The sequence below is a fragment of the Crocuta crocuta genome, unplaced genomic scaffold, assembly GCF_008692635.1.
Source record: "Crocuta crocuta isolate KB4526 unplaced genomic scaffold, BGI_CrCroc_1.0 scaffold13, whole genome shotgun sequence".
Taxonomy (NCBI): Eukaryota; Metazoa; Chordata; class Mammalia; order Carnivora; family Hyaenidae; genus Crocuta; species Crocuta crocuta.
In genome coordinates this window covers 756,879-773,680 of record NW_027530007.1, presented here as the reverse complement: position 1 = coordinate 773,680, position 16,802 = coordinate 756,879, and the positions used below count along the sequence as shown (strand labels likewise).

The 16,802-nt window shown below is 53.7% G+C and overlaps 2 protein-coding genes across 3 annotated transcripts in view; both read left to right on the top strand.

The window, feature by feature from the left end:
* The window catches only part of AGTRAP (angiotensin II receptor associated protein), a 7,016-nt gene extending 1,465 nt beyond the window's left edge, over positions 1-5,551 (top strand). Inside the window, exons 2-4 of one of the 2 annotated variants that reach the window (XM_077763795.1) lie at positions 1,250-1,355; positions 2,384-2,558; positions 3,904-5,551. In XM_077763795.1, the coding sequence (XP_077619921.1) occupies positions 1,250-1,355; positions 2,384-2,558; positions 3,904-4,019 (397 nt within the window). In that variant the 3' untranslated portion in view covers positions 4,020-5,551. Of the gene's footprint in view, positions 1-1,249; positions 1,356-2,383; positions 2,580-3,903 lie in introns of both variants that reach the window. The other variant, XM_077763794.1, reaches the window with a different exon arrangement.
* Positions 5,552-14,497: 8,946 nt separating this feature from the next.
* Positions 14,498-16,802, top strand: part of CUNH1orf167 (chromosome unknown C1orf167 homolog) — a 22,309-nt gene continuing 20,004 nt past the window's right edge. Inside the window, 1 exon segment of the mRNA XM_077763963.1 lies at positions 14,498-14,964. The gene's annotated coding sequence lies outside the window, so the exon portion shown is untranslated.

Here is a 16,802-nt window from a genome sequence, read left to right as displayed (position 1 = left end):
GTGGGTGGGAGGGGGAGGGTGGTTCTCTGCCAAACCAGGGCTGGAAACGGTTGAGTGTCTGTGTATAGTTTGCAGACTTCAAGGGACACTGCCCACGTAAATGGTGGTGAATAATGCAAACAGTGAAAGTCATGGTTAAAGACTTTGGAAAGCAAGGTCAAACAAAATACAGCTTTCTCAGTCCCACTCCCTAAGATTTGGAGTTGGTCGGTCTGGGCAGGGGCCCCAGCCCTAGCTTCTTAAAACCAAAAAATCGGGTCATCTATTCAAAGACTGTCAAGCCTAGCCACACTCTACACTTAGCTGGTTTGCACGTGTTTGCTGTATGGTACACCTGGGTGTCGTTGACGTTTATGAAGCACCCCACTGTGTGCTGGGGCAGCCGAAGCCAGGTGAATCCGGCTGGTAAGAGCACGGCCTCTGGGGCCACGCTGTCTGAGTTCAAATCCCGGCTCCACCACTTAGAAGCTGTGTGGCCTTGGGCACGTAACTTGCTCTCTCTGTGCCTCACTTCCCTCATCTTTAAAATGAGGATAATGATTTGTGCTTCCTTTCTAGAATTGTGAACATGAATGCACATAAATGAGTTCATTTAAAGCATCTAGAACTGTGCCAGTCACTAGCAGGGACTAATCCTAACATAGTTTCATCAAGTGAACACATTCGTTGGTAGTTGATAACAAAAGCCCAGAACATAAGATAGGGCAGGCATTGCGTTAGAAAGTGACAACGTGGTATTAAAATTAGGCGGTCGGGGAAAGAGTTCAGAGGTAATGATTGGGCTGAGACTAAAGTAACACAACAGGGCCAATTTCAGGGTAGAGGGCACAGCACGGGCTTGGCTGTAAGGGAGTCTGTGTCATGGGCTGGATCCCACAGGCCTCCTTAGGCCGTGGGAAGAGTCTGTATTTTACTGCAAGTGGGGCGGGAAACTGTTGGAGAATTCTTAGCAGAAGAGCAACATCGTTGCCCCTGGAAGGGCAGGAATGGAATTAAAAGAGCAGTGGGCAGAGGCCACGGAGATAAATCCCGGCAGGAGAGGGTGGTGTTTTGGAGTTGGAGGGACGTGGCCGGATTCGGGATCCGTTCAGGATGTAAAGCCAAGGGGATTTGTTTGTGCACAGCTGGGGAGGCCCGGTGGCCTGGGAGACAGTAGCCTCTCATCAGAGGGCCCTGAGGCCTGGGAGCGAGAAGGGGCGGGCATCTACGGGGCAGTCACCTCATGTGACTCCGGTGCTTCTTCCCGCAGGGGCTGCATAGCATTCGGGGGCCCCTATCCCTGGGCCAACTTCACCATCCTGGCCTTGGGCGTGTGGGCCGTTGCTCAGCGGGACTCCATCGATGCCATAAGTCTGGTGAGGTGGGGGAGGAGGGAGGGGAGGGGGAAGCAGCGAGGAGAAGACTGGTTATGGGGTGGGGCTTCAGGGTGGTCCTGGCCCCCGCGGTCTCCCCCTCACCTATCCCAATCCTCTTTCTTCCTTGTGCCCTCATTTTCCATTTTCTTTTCTTTTTTTAACTTATTTTTAAGTTTTATTTATTTTTGAGAGCAAGAGAGACAGCATGAGCCGGAGAGGGGCAGAGAGAGAGGGAGATACAGAATCTGAAACAGGCTCCAGGCTCTGAGCAGTCAGCACAGAGCCTAACTCAGGGCTCGAACTCCCAGACCGCGAGCTCATGACCTGAGCTGGTCAGATGCTTAACCGACTGAGCCACCCAGGTGCCCCCTCCATTTTCTAAAGTCTTGTGAATAAGCCCGCCCAGGCTACCAGCCCGCGTGTGTCTTCACTAGCCTGGCCTATGTCGGTCTGCCTGGCCCAGAGAGCCCCGAGTCTGCTCACTGCTTTCCCTGAGACAGGCACGGGTAGGGTCCCCCTGGGGCTGTGGCTGGGAGACCCATGCAGAGGGGAGCTCTTCTACTTCGTGAGGTCAGAGTGGACACAGCCCTGCTGAACTCTGTCATGGGGAGCTTCCGGACACCCACGACTCCCTAAGGGGCGGTGAGCACTCTGGCACCTGGAGACACATTGGGTGAACTCCTTCCATCTCGGAGGTCTGGAGCCAAGCCTTGTGCCCCATCATGGCCTCAAGGGTAACAGGTGGGGGTTGGGGCTCTGGTGGAGCCACAGCTAGGTCCAGACTGGGTCCCCATGTCCCCACGCCCGGTGCTGCAGTCCTCGGTCAGGCATCTCGTCCACAGGGTCTGCCTGCTTGCTGACGTGTTTTCTAGCAAAGCCTAAGGACACAGAAGGGCACAGACAGAGCTCTGGGCTGGTGTATGGTGGGGGGCGGGGGGGGGACGTAAGGGCATGATATGGTGTCAGTGGTCTCATAAACCCTGGTGGCACGTGGTCACCACGGGCCCTGCGCCTGACCTGTCTTGCAGTTTCTGGGTGGCTTGGCGGCCACCATCTTCCTGGACATCGTCCACATCAGCATCTTCTACCAGCGGACTGGCTTCTCGGACACGGAGCGCTTCGGTGCCGGCATGGCCATCCTCAGCCTGCTCCTCAAGCCGCTGTCCTGCTGCTTCATCTACCACATGTACCGGCAGCGCGGGGGTGAGCTCCTGCTCCATATTGGTGAGGCCACCGCCTGCGGCCTGCTCCCTCACCGTCACCTCCCCGGCCCAGGTGCCGGCAGAGCCGTCCCGTGTCCTGGGACCCTGCCTAGCCTGACCCACAGCCCCTGCCCACGGGAGCCGACCTGGCCCTGGGGCCAAGGGCTCGAGGTGCAAGGAGGGGTGTGGCGTGGACACCGACCCCCAGGCTAGAAGGTATACGAGCTCCGATTTCCGCTGCAGGAGCCCAGTGCTCCCATCCCAGCCTGCTGGGAGCTTTCCCCGGCGTCCGGCTGCGGGCAGAGTGGGGGCGGCGACCAGACCCCCCTCTTAGCCCCAGCACAGATGCAGCTGGGTGCGCCCCCGTTCCGAGGCAGCTCGGGGCGGTGGCAGCTACCCAGCCCCACCCCTAGAGCCCCCCCTCCTCCCGTGTGGGGTGTGGGTGGCCAAGGGAGAAGGCACTGATGGCGTGGGCCGTGGGAGCCTCGGCTGAGCCATGGGTGCTCTCCCTGCCGACATGGCTGTCACCCCCGCCTGGGCCACCGCTGCCCCTGCAACACCGTCTTTGAGCTGTACCCCTTCTCACAGTGGCCAGGCCATTTTCCTGTTCTCTCCAGCATCTCATCTCCTTTCTCTCTCTCAGACAGGTGGGGAGAGGGTGAGGGGTGATCTTGTACTGTTTTCTCCTAAGAAGAAAGGCCCAGAGGGACCCCTGACGCGCCCAGGGGCCTGTGGCCTCCNGGTGGGGGTGGGGGTTGGGGGAAGAAAATAACATTCCTTCCATTGGACAGAAGAGGGAGCTGGCACGGCCACCATCCTCGGGATTTGCTCCGGATCAGGGGACAAATGTGCAGGGCAGGGATGGGAGTGAGGCCACGGGCACCTAGAGCCCTGCCACCTACCAGCACCCCCAGCCCAGCGCTCTGGGCTCTACGGCTCTGCCAGCCCTGGGCCTCTGGATACAGTAACACGGTGTCCGCTGTGCCTCGGAGAGGAGCCTGTGGGCCCAGGGCCGGGCACCCTCTGCTCAGGTTGCTAAGCGCGCACTGCTCGGGAAAGGGCAGAGCGCAGTGGCCCAGAGTGCTGGCTTTGGGCTCGTGCTGCCTTGGCTTGACTCTCAGTGTCCCCAGCTTCAAGCTCCCTGCTTGTGGGCACGTCACCTCATCTCTCTGACCCCCAGTTGCCCCATCTGTAAAATGGAGGCAACAAAATGCCTGCTGTGTGGGGTTATGGGAGGATTGGCTGCACACGTGCTGAAAGCGCAGGGGGCAGTGCTGCCACCATCACCCTTCCTGGCGGGTGTGGGTGCGTCTTGGTTTGGACTCAGTAGAATGTCTCNCCACCAGGTGTCCTTGGACCATCACAGGAGCGCAGCGACTACCAGACGATTGACTCACCAGAGGCGCCCGCAGACCCTTTTGGAGGCTTGGAGGGCAGGGGTCACGGCCCGCAAGGGTACTGAAGCCTGGGGGGCCCAGTGTAACAGACCGCGGAGGCGGCTCGGCCTGCACCGCCTTCCTTGTGCCTTGGATGGTGTTCTAGAGACGTTTCTGACCCCCCTCCCCCCGAACTGTGTTCTCCTGTTCCTCATCATCGGGGTTGCCTGAATCAGGCGCCCTGAGTGCCCAGGAGCCCCATGCATACCCGTCCCAGACTCCCTGAGGCCTCCTCTCCCCGAGGCTGGGAACCGTGGTCTCTTTCCTCACCGGCTCGTGCAGCCCCAGGCCGAGCCACGCCTGAGCCAGGCCTGGCCCGCAGTTTGTTCATCCCACTGTCAGAAGCTCCTAGAGCTGTGGGTCGTGCTCAGCCCTCAGCCCCGGGAGCGGTGCGGCGTGGGAGTGAGGTCCCTGCACTGCTCACTGCCTGGTAACTCGGTGCTTGGGGACCTTGGGGCCGGAGGCAGGAGGCGTGGGCAGCACCCAAGACCCTCCCCAGCCTCCAGCTGCCCTTCCCAGAGCCGTGGCATTAAAGTTTGGGGAATCTGTAGCTGGATGTGTTTCGAGCCACGTTTAATCTCCCAGCCAGGCTGGGTCCTGGACCTGTCATTCCTGAGAAGATGTGTCCTTTGAATCCCCTGGGAACCGGGGCTTAGCTGCCCGTTCTGCTGTGGCAGCAGCAAGCCTGGGCTCACGACCAGCCAGGCCTGCTGTGCACCCAGCTTTGGCCTAGCCGAGGCCCGGGCGGAGGAGGGCCCTTTTCGGTGTGGCAGACGGGCATCCGTGTCTCTGAATCAGATGACTCGGGTATCGGTTTGAATCCCTCTCTGCCACTTCCTGGCTGTGTGCCTTTGGGCAACTTAACGTCTCTGACCTCAGCGTCTTCTGGAAAAGGGTAAGTGGCCGCCCGGAGGGAGATGCTACAGGAAGCAGTGCCTGGCCCTTGGAAAGCTCCCGAGTGATGGCAGCATTGGTGGGTTGCTGTGAGCCTGTGACGATGTTGGGTCAGTAGGTGAAGGGTGACATCTCCCCGGCAGACCCCCGTCTTTTGGTGTCAGGGCTGACCGGGACCAACACGTGTCCAGAAGCCCCAAGCGCCCCGTGGCCAGGGTCCCACTCCACTCTGACTGGACTGAGTGGCGATTTCTGGGCCTCACGTGCCTGGGCCTCCCTGGGCCATCCTGGCTTGTCCCCGGCACCAAGAGATCAGGGCCTAGTGCACAACCCCACCATCCTCCTGTGTCCATCTGTCCAGAGGGGCTCAGTGCCTGCTGCTGCTAAGCAAGGGCCTGGGGCTGCAGGGCTGAACCCTGGTGCCTGCTCGCAGGAAACAGACATTAGGGGTCCGCTGTCAGGAGGCAAGAGCCCCCCGAAGGGAACATTCCCACTGGGAATGAGCTTGTGCTCTGGACCAAGGGACGGTGAGCGGCTGCAGCCATAGGAAAACTGGGAATAGCTTCACTGTCAGAAGGGGACAGATCGATAATCCAGGGTACATTCATTCTGTGGATATGGTTCAGCAGTTCGAATGAATAAATATTTCTTTTTTTCTTTTTAAGTTTATGTATTTTGTGAGAGTGCAAGCAGGGGAGGGGCAGAGAGAGAGAATCACAAGCAGGCTCCTTGCTGTCAGTGCAGAGCCCATCATGGGTCTCAATCTCACAAACTGCAAGATCATGACCTGAGCCAAAATCAAGAGTCGGATGCTGCTTTGGATTCTGTGTCTCCCTCTCTCTGCCCCTCCCCTACTCACAATCTCTCTCTCATAAATAAATATTAAAAGATTGTTTAAAAAAAAGGAGTCGGACGTTCAACCAACTGAGCCACCCAGGCGCCCCGGACCTATTTCTATGGACCTTGGTCGCCCCGTTGTGAGCAAAACAGATTGCAGACGGCGTGTGCAATATGAAAGTGTTAGCATGCATTTAAAAACCTCCAAGCAACACTGTATGTTGTTCATGAGGGTACATGTGGTGAAGTATAAAGCGTAGACTAAAAGGAAGCACCCCTCAAGTTCATGGTTGAGGCAGCCTTAGGTTGGAGAGGGGCGTGGCCTTCGAGGATTGGGACTAAAACCCAAGTTCCAATTCTCCTGTTTCTCCCCGTTCCTGGCACATGGCTGGCTTGCACTGGGCATGCTCCGTTGTGTATGTTGCAAATAGGTCAGGTTTCCGAAGGGAATGAAAAGGTGAGGCGGATGCAGTGGGGGTGAGGGGGACAGCTGAGAGAGCCTGTGTCAGGCAGAGGGGATAGTATATTCAGAGGCCCCTCAAGTCTGAGCGGATCTTTACAGGGGGCAGAGGAAGGCTCCTCTCTTAGGTGGGGGTCCCCAGAAGTGGACCCTGAATGCAGTGTGTGACTTGGTGCAAAGCGAGGGTGCAAACCAGGGGCTGCTCTGAGGGTGGGGGACAGGGACTTAAACTTCCAGGCTACTCGATTCCTGACCATGCGGGCCAAGTGGCCCCAGGAGCCGGAGGAACATCCTGCAAGAGGGGAGCCATCAGAGGTCCAGAGGCAGTGAGGGCCACCAGCGGGTGCTGCCTTTCCACGCAGCATGTCTCAAAACTGATATTCTAACATCCGTTCAACAGGAGCCTATGGGGACTGGGAGTCTTCTAGAGGCTGGGGACACCAGAATCAGAAAGAAAAAAACGCTCAAGCGCCAGGAGATTGCATTTGGCAGGAGGTGCAGGAGGGGAACAGCTCATAGGAAGGCTTGAGTAGGTGTGTGCCTGCCCAGCCTTTCTGGACACGGTCAGGAGGCCAAGGGGCTGGAGCCAAGGGACGGATGAAGGAATGATGTCAGAAAGGCAGCAGGGAGCAGCTGGCAAAGGGTTAGTAGGTCATTTTAAGGACTTCAGCTTTTTTTTTTTTTTTTAATGTTTATTTTGGAGAGAGAAGGGGGGGGGTGGGCAGGGAGAGAGGGAGACAGAATCTGAAGCAGGTTCCAGGCTCTGAGCTGTCAGCACAGAGCCCGATGCGGGGCTCGAACCCACAAACCGCGAGTTTATGAACTGAGCCGAAGTCGGACACTTAACTGACTGAGCCACCCAGGCGCCCTGGACTTTGGCTTTTTCTGAGTGAGACGGAGGCCGCTGGAGGGCTTTGGGCAGAACGGGACACAATCTGACTTACACTCTAAAAGGACAACGTTGGTGGCTTGGACTGGGAGGTAGTGGTGGGGGTGGTGACAAGTGGCCACGCTGAGCAGCACACCACGCACCAGTTATCAGTTCCGGGGGAGGACACCAGACCGCTCTGGCCGCTGCATCCTGTGATCAGAGGCACCACACAAAGCGACGCGGTCAAGCGGTGCACGGAGCACGCTTCACTCATGCCGGGAAGAGGCAGCAAGATCAGCCTGGGTGGTGGGTCTCAGTCCCCCGTGGCCAGTGGGCCTCTGCCAGTAACCAACGCGGGACAAGTGGCTCACCCTCCCCACCCCCCCCTGCCATGGTGGCAGGACGCTCCCCTCCCTGAGAGGTCAGATGTAGCAGTGGACTTGGCCGGGCGCCCTACGGCACACATGCTTAAGCAGAACAAAAGCGCAAACCTTGGGCCTGAAAGAGGGAGAGATATTCCCACATTCGGTGACAAGGTCAGCACAGGCTGCATGGGCTCTTTATTTCTTGGTAAGGAAGTGTTCTAGCCTCAAGGTCCACTGTTAATCGGGCACATGGGGTCGAAAGAGCATGCAAGGGGCGCCCGGGTGGAGTCGGCTGAGCACCGGACCTCAGCTCAGCTCATGGTCTCGTGGTTCGTGGGTTCAAGTCCCGCGTCGGACTCTGTGCTGACAGCTCGGAGCCTGGAACTTGCTTCCGAATCTATGTCTCCCTTTCTCTCTCTCTCTCTCAAAAGTAAAATAAACATTAAAAAAAAAACTAAAATAAAAAAGAGAGCATGCAAGAGACTGCCTTTCCCCACAGGGCAGCTCAGGGGTATGTTTTGAAGGCAGAGCAGCGGGATTCACCGGACAGAAGAGAGAAAGCAGAGTCCACGATTGCACGGTTTGGGGCCTGAGCAGCTTGGGGCTAGAGCTGCCACTGACCGGGAAGGGGGGTGGCAGGAAGGTCAGGTTCGGGGAAAGGCCAGACAGGCCACACTGAGGAAATGGGGCTTCCAACCAGATCTTCTCACCACCGTGTTCTTTCAAGAAGACGGCCTTCTGTGGAGACTTGGAAATACTCTGTATTTTAGTCTCTAGTGTCTGCCGTTCTAGAAACTGTCCATCCCAGGAAGCAGATTCCTTCCACCTCTGGTCTCCAGCTGGTGAGGGCTGAAGCCGCTTGTCTAGTCCCCAAATCCTGGTATTTCTTGTTTACCCAAAGCTGAACCTTCCAGATGAGGGAGCCAGAGACAAGCCCTCCTTGTCCCTGGTGAAATCACGGTCCGCTCCTATTGGCCAAAACTAGACCAGAGACCGCCATACGTGCAGGGGCCCCTGCCTTAGGCCGATCTGACGAGTCTCCAGAACAGCCTGCAAGTTCCAACTCTCCCAGGCTCCCTCCCAAACAGCCCTAGAGCCAGCAAGCCTTGGTCCAATCCCTACTGCACCCCGTGACTGGCTGTCTCCTAACCTCATGGTGACTCGGTTTCCTCATCTGAAAAGTTGGGTAATAACAGTGCCTGACTCAGGGATTAGTGAGGTCTGAAAATGTGTCACATCATTACGTGTGTTACCAGGTTAACTATTCAGAGAAAGGGAGGGAGTGACCGGTGTACGTGAGGAAAGAGTTTCCCTCAACCCTCGTAGGGTCACTGGCTGGGTCTGAGAAGTGAGCTGACAAGATTAACCGGAGAAAAGCGAGTCCATTTTATAGAACATTTACGCGTCTGTGAGAACCTTCACAAGAGAAGGAAGGCCTGAAGAAGTGACGAGAGCAGGATGCTTTTACACGTTTCACACACAGAAATAAATGTGTGAGCGGGGCGCCGGGGTGGCTCGGTTGAGTGGCCTCGGCTCAGGTCATGATCTCGAGGTTCGTGAGTTCGAGCCTCACATCGGTGGGTGGGTAGTGGGGGTCTCCAGCACAGAGCCTGCTTTGGATCCTCTGTCTCCTTTTCTCTCTGCCCCTCCCCCACCTCAAAAATAAATATACACTTTTAAAAAATAAAAGAAGCAAATGTGCGAAGAACTGACAGGACAAAGGGGTTGGGCTGGGGTAGTGAACGGTGAAGTATCCAGGAAGATACTTCTTCAAGGGTTCATTGAACAAGGTTGGTTTATACAGGTTTCTTGGTCATACATTTCCTGTTTCTGGTGATAAGAATGTCTTCTCTCCTCCCGGTATGAGATTTAGAACCTGTTTCAGGAAACGACAGGGGATGGGGTCAGAGTGACTTTCCTGTTTCTGTCGTTTTTCCAAATGCTCAGGTTAAGATGCTCAGGTGCCATGTTTTGGGGGCGGCAAGTACTGAGCCCCATCACCAGTCTGTCTGACCACCCATTTGCTTATTCATTTATTATTAGTCCTCTAAATGTTTATTGAGTGCTTTCTACAAGTTTTGAAAAACTAGTCAGGAAGCAAAAAACAGGTTTTCCTCACTGGCAGCAGCAGACCTGAGGGTCCAGTTCTTCAGGTAGTCGAGGACTTACATTCATACCTATTAGTCTAGTGACTATGGACAGAGCCAACACGTTATTATAAAACATTATCATATCCAAGAGCTAAACTCAGAACCACAGACTTGAACTTGAAGGGAGCTTAACGCTCCCATAGCCTAGCGGTTTAAGAAGTTTTTTAAAATTTCAAATCCTTTGTTCAAAAGAAATCTTACCCAGGGACACCTGGGTGGCTCAGTCGGTTAGGCATCTGGCTCTTGATTTCAGCTCAGGTCACAATCTCAAGGTTGTGGGATCGAGCCCTGCATCAGGCTCTGCCCTGAGTGTGGAGGTTGCTTGGGATCCTCTCTCTCTTCCTCTCCCCCACTCTCGCTCTCTCTCAAAAATAAAAATAAAACTTGAAAAAACCCAGGGAATAGGACATGGCCAGTCTGACCGAGCACACCAGCACCACCACCGCCTCCACCGCTCTGAGGCAGGGCCCCCAGGGCACAATATGGAAAATTATCTCCTACCTCCAGCTTATTTCACAGCTGGGGACACAGGCCCACAAAGAGAAGACTTGGTCAAGGGCACGTGGAGACTTGTTGACTTTAGGGCCAGAATATGACAATGTGAACACTGGGGTGCCGGGCAGAATTTAAAAGGAAATAAATAGAACTTCTACAAATGAACATTTAGAAACTCAATGGATATGAATGACCCAATTCATAGAATAGATACAGCAGAAGAGAGAATCAGTAGCCTTGAAGATATATTTGAAGGAATTAGTCAGAATGTAGCAAAAAGCACAAAATAAGAGAGGTTAAGAAACAAGGGATAGAATGAGAAGGGCCAATCTTCTCATCTCTTCTATATCAGAGTTCTGAAGGAGTCCCTGGGAGGGAGGCAACATTCAAAGGAATTACAGCAGAGAATTTTCCAAAGTGGAAAGATACCAAGCCTCAGATTCAGAAAGCCAGACAATCCCAAAAGAGAAGAAATCCACATTTATAGTCATCTTATTAAAGCTTTGCTCATCGTTGCTTAATCTTTGGCCCCTGGAACAGCTCAGCACCCAGTAAGTGCTTCATAAAAATATACACCAAAGATGAACATTAAGATCCCAAAAACAGAGCACCTGGCTGGCTCAGTCAGTAGAGCCTGCCACTCCTGACCTCAAGGTTGTGAGTTCAAGCCCCATGTTGGAAGTAGAGATTACTTTTTAAAAATTCTTTTTAAATGTTTATTTTTGAGAGAAAGAAAGAAAGAAGGGGTGCGCACAGGCAGGGAAGGGGCAGAGAGAGACACACACACAGAATCTGAAGCAGGCTCCAGGCTCTAAGCAATCAGTGCAGAGCCCAATGCCGGGCTCGAATTCACAGACCATGAGGTCATGACCTGAGCGAAGTTGAACGCTTAACTGACTGAGCCACCAGGTGCCCCTAAAAAATTGTTTTTGGGGCACCTGGGTGGCTCAGTCGGTTAAGCATATAACTTCGGCTCAGGTCATGATCTCACGGTTTGTGGGTTCAAGCCCCACGTCGGGCTCTGTGCTGACAGCCAGTTCAGAGCCTGGAGGCTGTTTCAGATTCTGTGTCTCCCTCTCTCTATGACCCTCCCCTGCTCACGCTGTCTCTCAGAAATAAATAAAACATTTAAAATTTTTTTTAAAAAAGAAAAAAACAATTGTTTTTAATTAAAAAATAAAATCCCAAAAGCAACCAGGTAGAAAATATGTTCTAAAAGAAATGACACTTACACTGGCATTGATATCTCAACAACAACACAGGAGAATATTTCCAAAGTGATGTGAAAAATAACGTAAACCTGAAATTGTGAAGTATGAGTTATCTTTCAGGAATGAGGAAAATAAAGGCGTATTCAGAGAAATGACAATAAGGTTTATCACTAACAGACCTTTGATACAGAAACGTATGAAGAACCTTCTTGTGAAAGAAGGACATTTTTCCATGAGGAAGATCTGACTTACACAAAGGAAACAGTAAATGTGGTTTAGTGTTAAAAAAAAAAAATATATTGTTTTTTCAGGTATGCTTCAGGAGTTGCTGAGCAAGCACAAAGTGTAATAAAGACTTTTTCTGTCTGGAAGGAGAGTAAACACTGGATTAACTTTAGGCTTTGTGAAATTAATGTCTTGGATAACCACTGAAAGACTAGAAATAGAATGTGTAATTTCCAAGACACTGTTGAAGGGGGAAAAAGGAAGAAACAGAAAGCCTTGATCAACTCTTTTGTTGCTGCTGTTTGAGCAACTTTTAAAAAGGCAAGAGAGGAGAAGAAATATGAAGTTTGACCATTAGCTAACACACAAATAAATGTTTTCATATACACACGTCATGATCATACCTTTGTAAATGATTTTCTGGAAACTTCCAGATCTGTTATATTTATAAAAGACACAGCTAAACTATATGGACACAGGAAAGCTGAAAGTACAAGAATGAAAAAAGTGAAACCAGCCAAGGGTGCCTGGCTGGCTCAGTCTGTAGAGCGCAGGACTCTTTAACATTTATTTATTTTTGAGAGACAGAGAGAGATAGAGCATGAGTGGGGCAGGGGCAGAAAGAGGGGGAGAGACACAGAATCTGAAGCAGGCTCCAGGCTCTGAGCTGTCAGCACAGAGCCCGGTGCGGGGCTCGAACCCACAAACCGCGAGATCATGACCTGAGCCGAAGTCCCACACCTAACCGACTGAGCCACACAGGAGCCCCAGAGCACAGGACTCTTGATCTCAGGGTTGAGTTCAAGCCCCATGACGGGTGAAGAGATTACTTAAAAATAGATCTTTAAAAACAAAACAAAACAAAACTTTAGGGGTGCCTGGGTGCTTCAGTTGGTTAAGTGTCCGACTTTGGCTCAGGTCATGATCTCTCAATTCCTGGGTTCAAGTCCCGTGTAGGGCTCTGTGCTGACAGCTCAGAGCCTGGAGCCTCCTTTGGATTCTGTGTCTCCCTCTCTCTCTCCTCCCTCTCTCTCTGCCCGTCCCCTGTTCACGCTCTCTCTGTCCCTCAAAAATAAACATTTAAAAAAATAATTTAAAAACATTTTTTAAGTTAAACCAGGCAAATGATGATCAAAGAGAGCTGGTGTAGCTAAATCAGTAGCAGACCAACTTGCCTTTAAGGCATAAAGCACTATTTGAGTTAAAAGAGCATCATGATCTAAATAACAAAAGATTCAATCCACTAGGTTTAGGAGGAGATGTTAGACACACTGACTCAGGAAGTAATAAATACCCCCTCCTTTAAGAATTGCTTTAGACTTGAAGCTCTATGGCATTTATTAAGTTCTCACTTCAAACCTATGAGAGAGTAGAGGAGGTGTTACCACACCCATTTTGCAGATGAGAAGCCCGAGGGTCAGAGACTTGACCTTGCCTAAGACACACAGCTGAGGCACCCAGGTGGGTCACAGGTCATCTGCCGGGAGGCCAAGTGTTCTCTTTGCTCTCCCATCTCCGAAAGGAGCAAGCATGAAATCCAGACTGAGGGTGGAAAGGCAAGGCAGGGCTCGCAGGGAACAGCATGGTCAAAGGCCGCAGGTGGCAAATGCTTAGAGGGCAGCGTGACTGGGCCTCATGAGGCGCTGGAGGGGTGGGTAGGGTGGATTCCGGGCAGGTTCAGGGGTTNTGCATGAGGGAGACCATGAGCTTGGAGCTTCGCCCCCGGATGAGGGGCGGAGCCGAGACTCGGGCCACGGAGCATGCGCGCTGGGTGGACGCCCTTGCGCCCCGTAGGGCACCGCGCGGGCACCTGCGGGCGCGCTCACGTGCGCCCCTAGGTTCTGCGGCCGCTGGGCCGCGTGTTCTCTGACGTCCCCGCACCCCACCCGCCTGGGTCATTAGCGCTCCCCGGAGGTTCCGTCCAGGCTCAAACCAGGCTGGGTGGAGGTCGGGTCCCAGAGGCCAGGACAACTGACCACCGGTTCTTTGGGTGGGAAGAGGAGAGAGGCCCTGATGCCCTTGACTGGCTAGGGATGGGGGTGGAGTAGCCAGGGGCCAGAGGGTGGGAGTGAGGAGCACACAGGTGAACAGCGAGCCCCGCCACGGGACGGGGGCGCCAAAGGTAGGAAGGGATACTGTGGATTAACTATTTCACGTCTTCTTTGGAAAGCTTGGGAGGCGGGGGGCAGGTAGTCCTGGTCATGAGCATGCGCCAGGAGTCACTCCCGCCTCCATCCGTGGCCCCTCCGCAGTCACTGATCGGCTGTAGGCTTCCGGCTGGGCACGTAGCCGCTTCAAGTTCTAGCTTCCTCATCTCCAGTTCTCAGGGTTAAATGACAGGGTGTATCCTTTTTTTTTTTTTAATTTTTTTTTAATGTTTTATTTATTTCTGAGAGAGAGAGAGAGACAGCGTGAGCAGGGGAAGGTCAGAGAGAGAGGGAGACACAGAATCTGAAACAGGCTTCAGGCTCTGAGCTAGCTGTCAGCACAGAGCCCGACGCGGGGCTCGAACCCACCAACCGTGAGATCATGACCTGAGCCAAAGTCGAGCGCTTAACTGACCAAGCCACCCAGGCGCCCCATGACAGGGTGTATCCTAAAGGCTGCATGAGGTGTACCAAGGTCCAGTCGCTCATTTTACATGGCGTAGAAGTCCCTGTTATGTGCCCAGTACTATTCCAGGTGCTGCAAATACTGCAGGGCAGAAAACAAACAGTGGCTCCTAGACCCCTGGAGGGATAGGAGCAAACATACTTTCTTTAGTCTGTTAGGTGGTGGCAAGTTCTGGAGAAGAACCACGAAGGGAAAAGAGAGGACGGAGTGGAGAGGGTGCTGCGGTCTGGGAGAACCTCAGGGAAGGGCTCACTGCCACGTCTGAGACAGGCCTTGAAGGAGAGAGGGAGAGAGAGTTCCAGGCAGAGGGGACAGCGAGTGCAAAGGCCCTGAGGCGGGAACATGCATAGCATTTTTGAAGAACAGCAAGGAGGCAGGTGCGTTTGGAGCAGAGCAAGCAAGGGGGATTAGGGGTGAGGTCGATAAGGTAACTGAAGGCTAATGATGCAGGACAGGGAGCAGAAAACTTTCTTAAAGGCCAAAGAGTAAATGTTTTCGGCTCTGAGGTCCTTAAGGTCTCTGTTACACCTCCTCTGCCATCGTGTCAAGAAAGCAGCCAGAGACAAGCCACTAAACCACCAGACGCGGCTGTGTTCGGGACCACTTGATTTCCATAACGGGCAGGCTCCCTGCTGTGGGGCCTTGAAGGCAAGCGCTCTGAAGAGGAGGAACCTGCAGAGGTGACCCGGAAGGAGCTGGCCGGCAGGAGGGAGGGAAGGAAACCCAGTCAAAACCCAGACTCAGCATCCTGAATAAAACAACGCGGAAAGACTGAGTAATCACAGGGCCCCCAACCTGCAAGCCAGGAAACTCCGGGCTCCGGGAGCAGTGTGTTCCGATTGCCCAAAGAGTAAGGGGGTTTTATGGGATATGTACGGAAGTGATCTGGCTTTTAGAGCTGTTGGTTGTCTGGTGGTCCCCCGTATTTGGACCAGGGTGGCTAAGTGAGAGGAACAAGGAAATTCAGAGACACGTGAACAGACTTGATGGCTGGTGCCCTCTGCTGATTTCTGAGAAGAGCTGTACATTCCTGGAAGGTTAGGTTAAGTGTCCTCTATGCACCTGCGGTGACCATCTCCATTCTGTTCTTGATATAAGTGACTCCATTGCAGTGAGGCCAACAGATGGAGATGGGAGAGAAATAGACTAGGCTGTGGGGTGAGGGAGAGAGGACCTGGGACCTGAAGCTCAAGAAGGGTGGTGGTGAGGTTTCTTGTTGTTTTTGTTTTGGTTGTTTTGCTTTCTGTTTTTTATTTTCTTTTTATTATTTTTAACATTCCATTTTGAGAAAGAGAGAGAGACAGAGCATGAATGGGGAGGGGACACAGAGAGAGAGGGGGACAGAGTATCTGAACAGGGTCCAGGCTCCAAGCCATCAGCACAGAGCCGGATGCGGGGCTTGAACTCACGAACCGTGAGATCATGACCCGAGCTGAAGTTGGGCGCTTAACCGACTGAGCCACCCAGGGGCCCCTGCTTTCTGTTTTTTTTTGTTTTTTTTTTTTAATGTTTTATTTATTTCTGAGAGAGAGAGAGAGGGACAGCATGAGCAGGGGAGGGTCAAGAGAGAGGGAGACAGAATCTGAAGCAGGCTCCAGGATCCGAGCTGTCAGCACAGAGCCTGACACAGGGCTAGAACCCATGAACTGCGAGATCATGACCTGAGCCAAAGTCAGATGCCCAACCAACCGACTGAGCCACCCAGGCGCCCCTCTGTTTTTTAAAGTTGGAAGAAATAACCACCTGATTAAGTGCTTGTGGGAATGATTTAGTAAAGAAGGGGGAAGTACTGATGGGGGGTGGTTTATGGAGCAAGGACGTGGTCCTGACACGCCATAGCCTGTGTCCCAGCCCCCAAGCTCTGTGCTCAGGTTCAGGCCTGAGTCTGCTGTGGGGCTGTGGGGGTCATGAGCGCCTGTCCTGGTGCCCAGAACAGCCCTTCGGAGGACAGTGGTGCTGGGTGCTTTCCCTGGGGAGGCTGGAGTGTCGGGAAGGGTCCCCTGGGAAATAGGCCGCAGAGGACGGAGGTGGGGTGGGGGAGGGGGGAGGTCCTGGAAGCTGGCTGATAAGGAACACGGAGGCATTTCTCTTCTGCTGCCCTATTTTGTGAGAGCGGCAGAAAGCAAGGTCAGCTGGGGGGAGGGGAGAAGAGGTGACAGGGGTTTGAAGACCGAGGAGAACATGTGAATTGGCATCTGGGAGGGAGGGGGAGGCATCTCGTCTCGTTCTCCAGCAGCCTTTGCACCCACTTGGGATCAAAGGTGGTCATTTGGAGCGAGGCTGTCCGTGCGGAAGTAGGGTGAAAACCAGTAATCCGCGTTGTGCGGAGGAGGCGCGTGGTCCAGGGGTGAGGGTGTGCGAAGGGGTGGCTGTATGCGGAAGGAGGGGAGAGACAGAGGGTGGTGGGGCCAGAGGATGCGGTCCGATGGGGGAGAGACCACCGGCATGGAGCTCTGGAGACGGGGGTGGGCTCTAGAACTGGGGCNGTGGGTGGGCCAGGTGGGACAAAGGGCAAGATGGCGGGAAAGGAAGAGGCGAAGGACTCCGCAGGCCAGGGGTGGGAGGCGTCAGTCGTATGGACGGTGCGATCACCAAGAACTGAGGTGTGTGTTGGAGACTGTGACAGTGAGCCAGAGCTGAAACCTTCAAAGGAACGAGAAGACAGGACCCGGACTGCTTTCAGCCCTG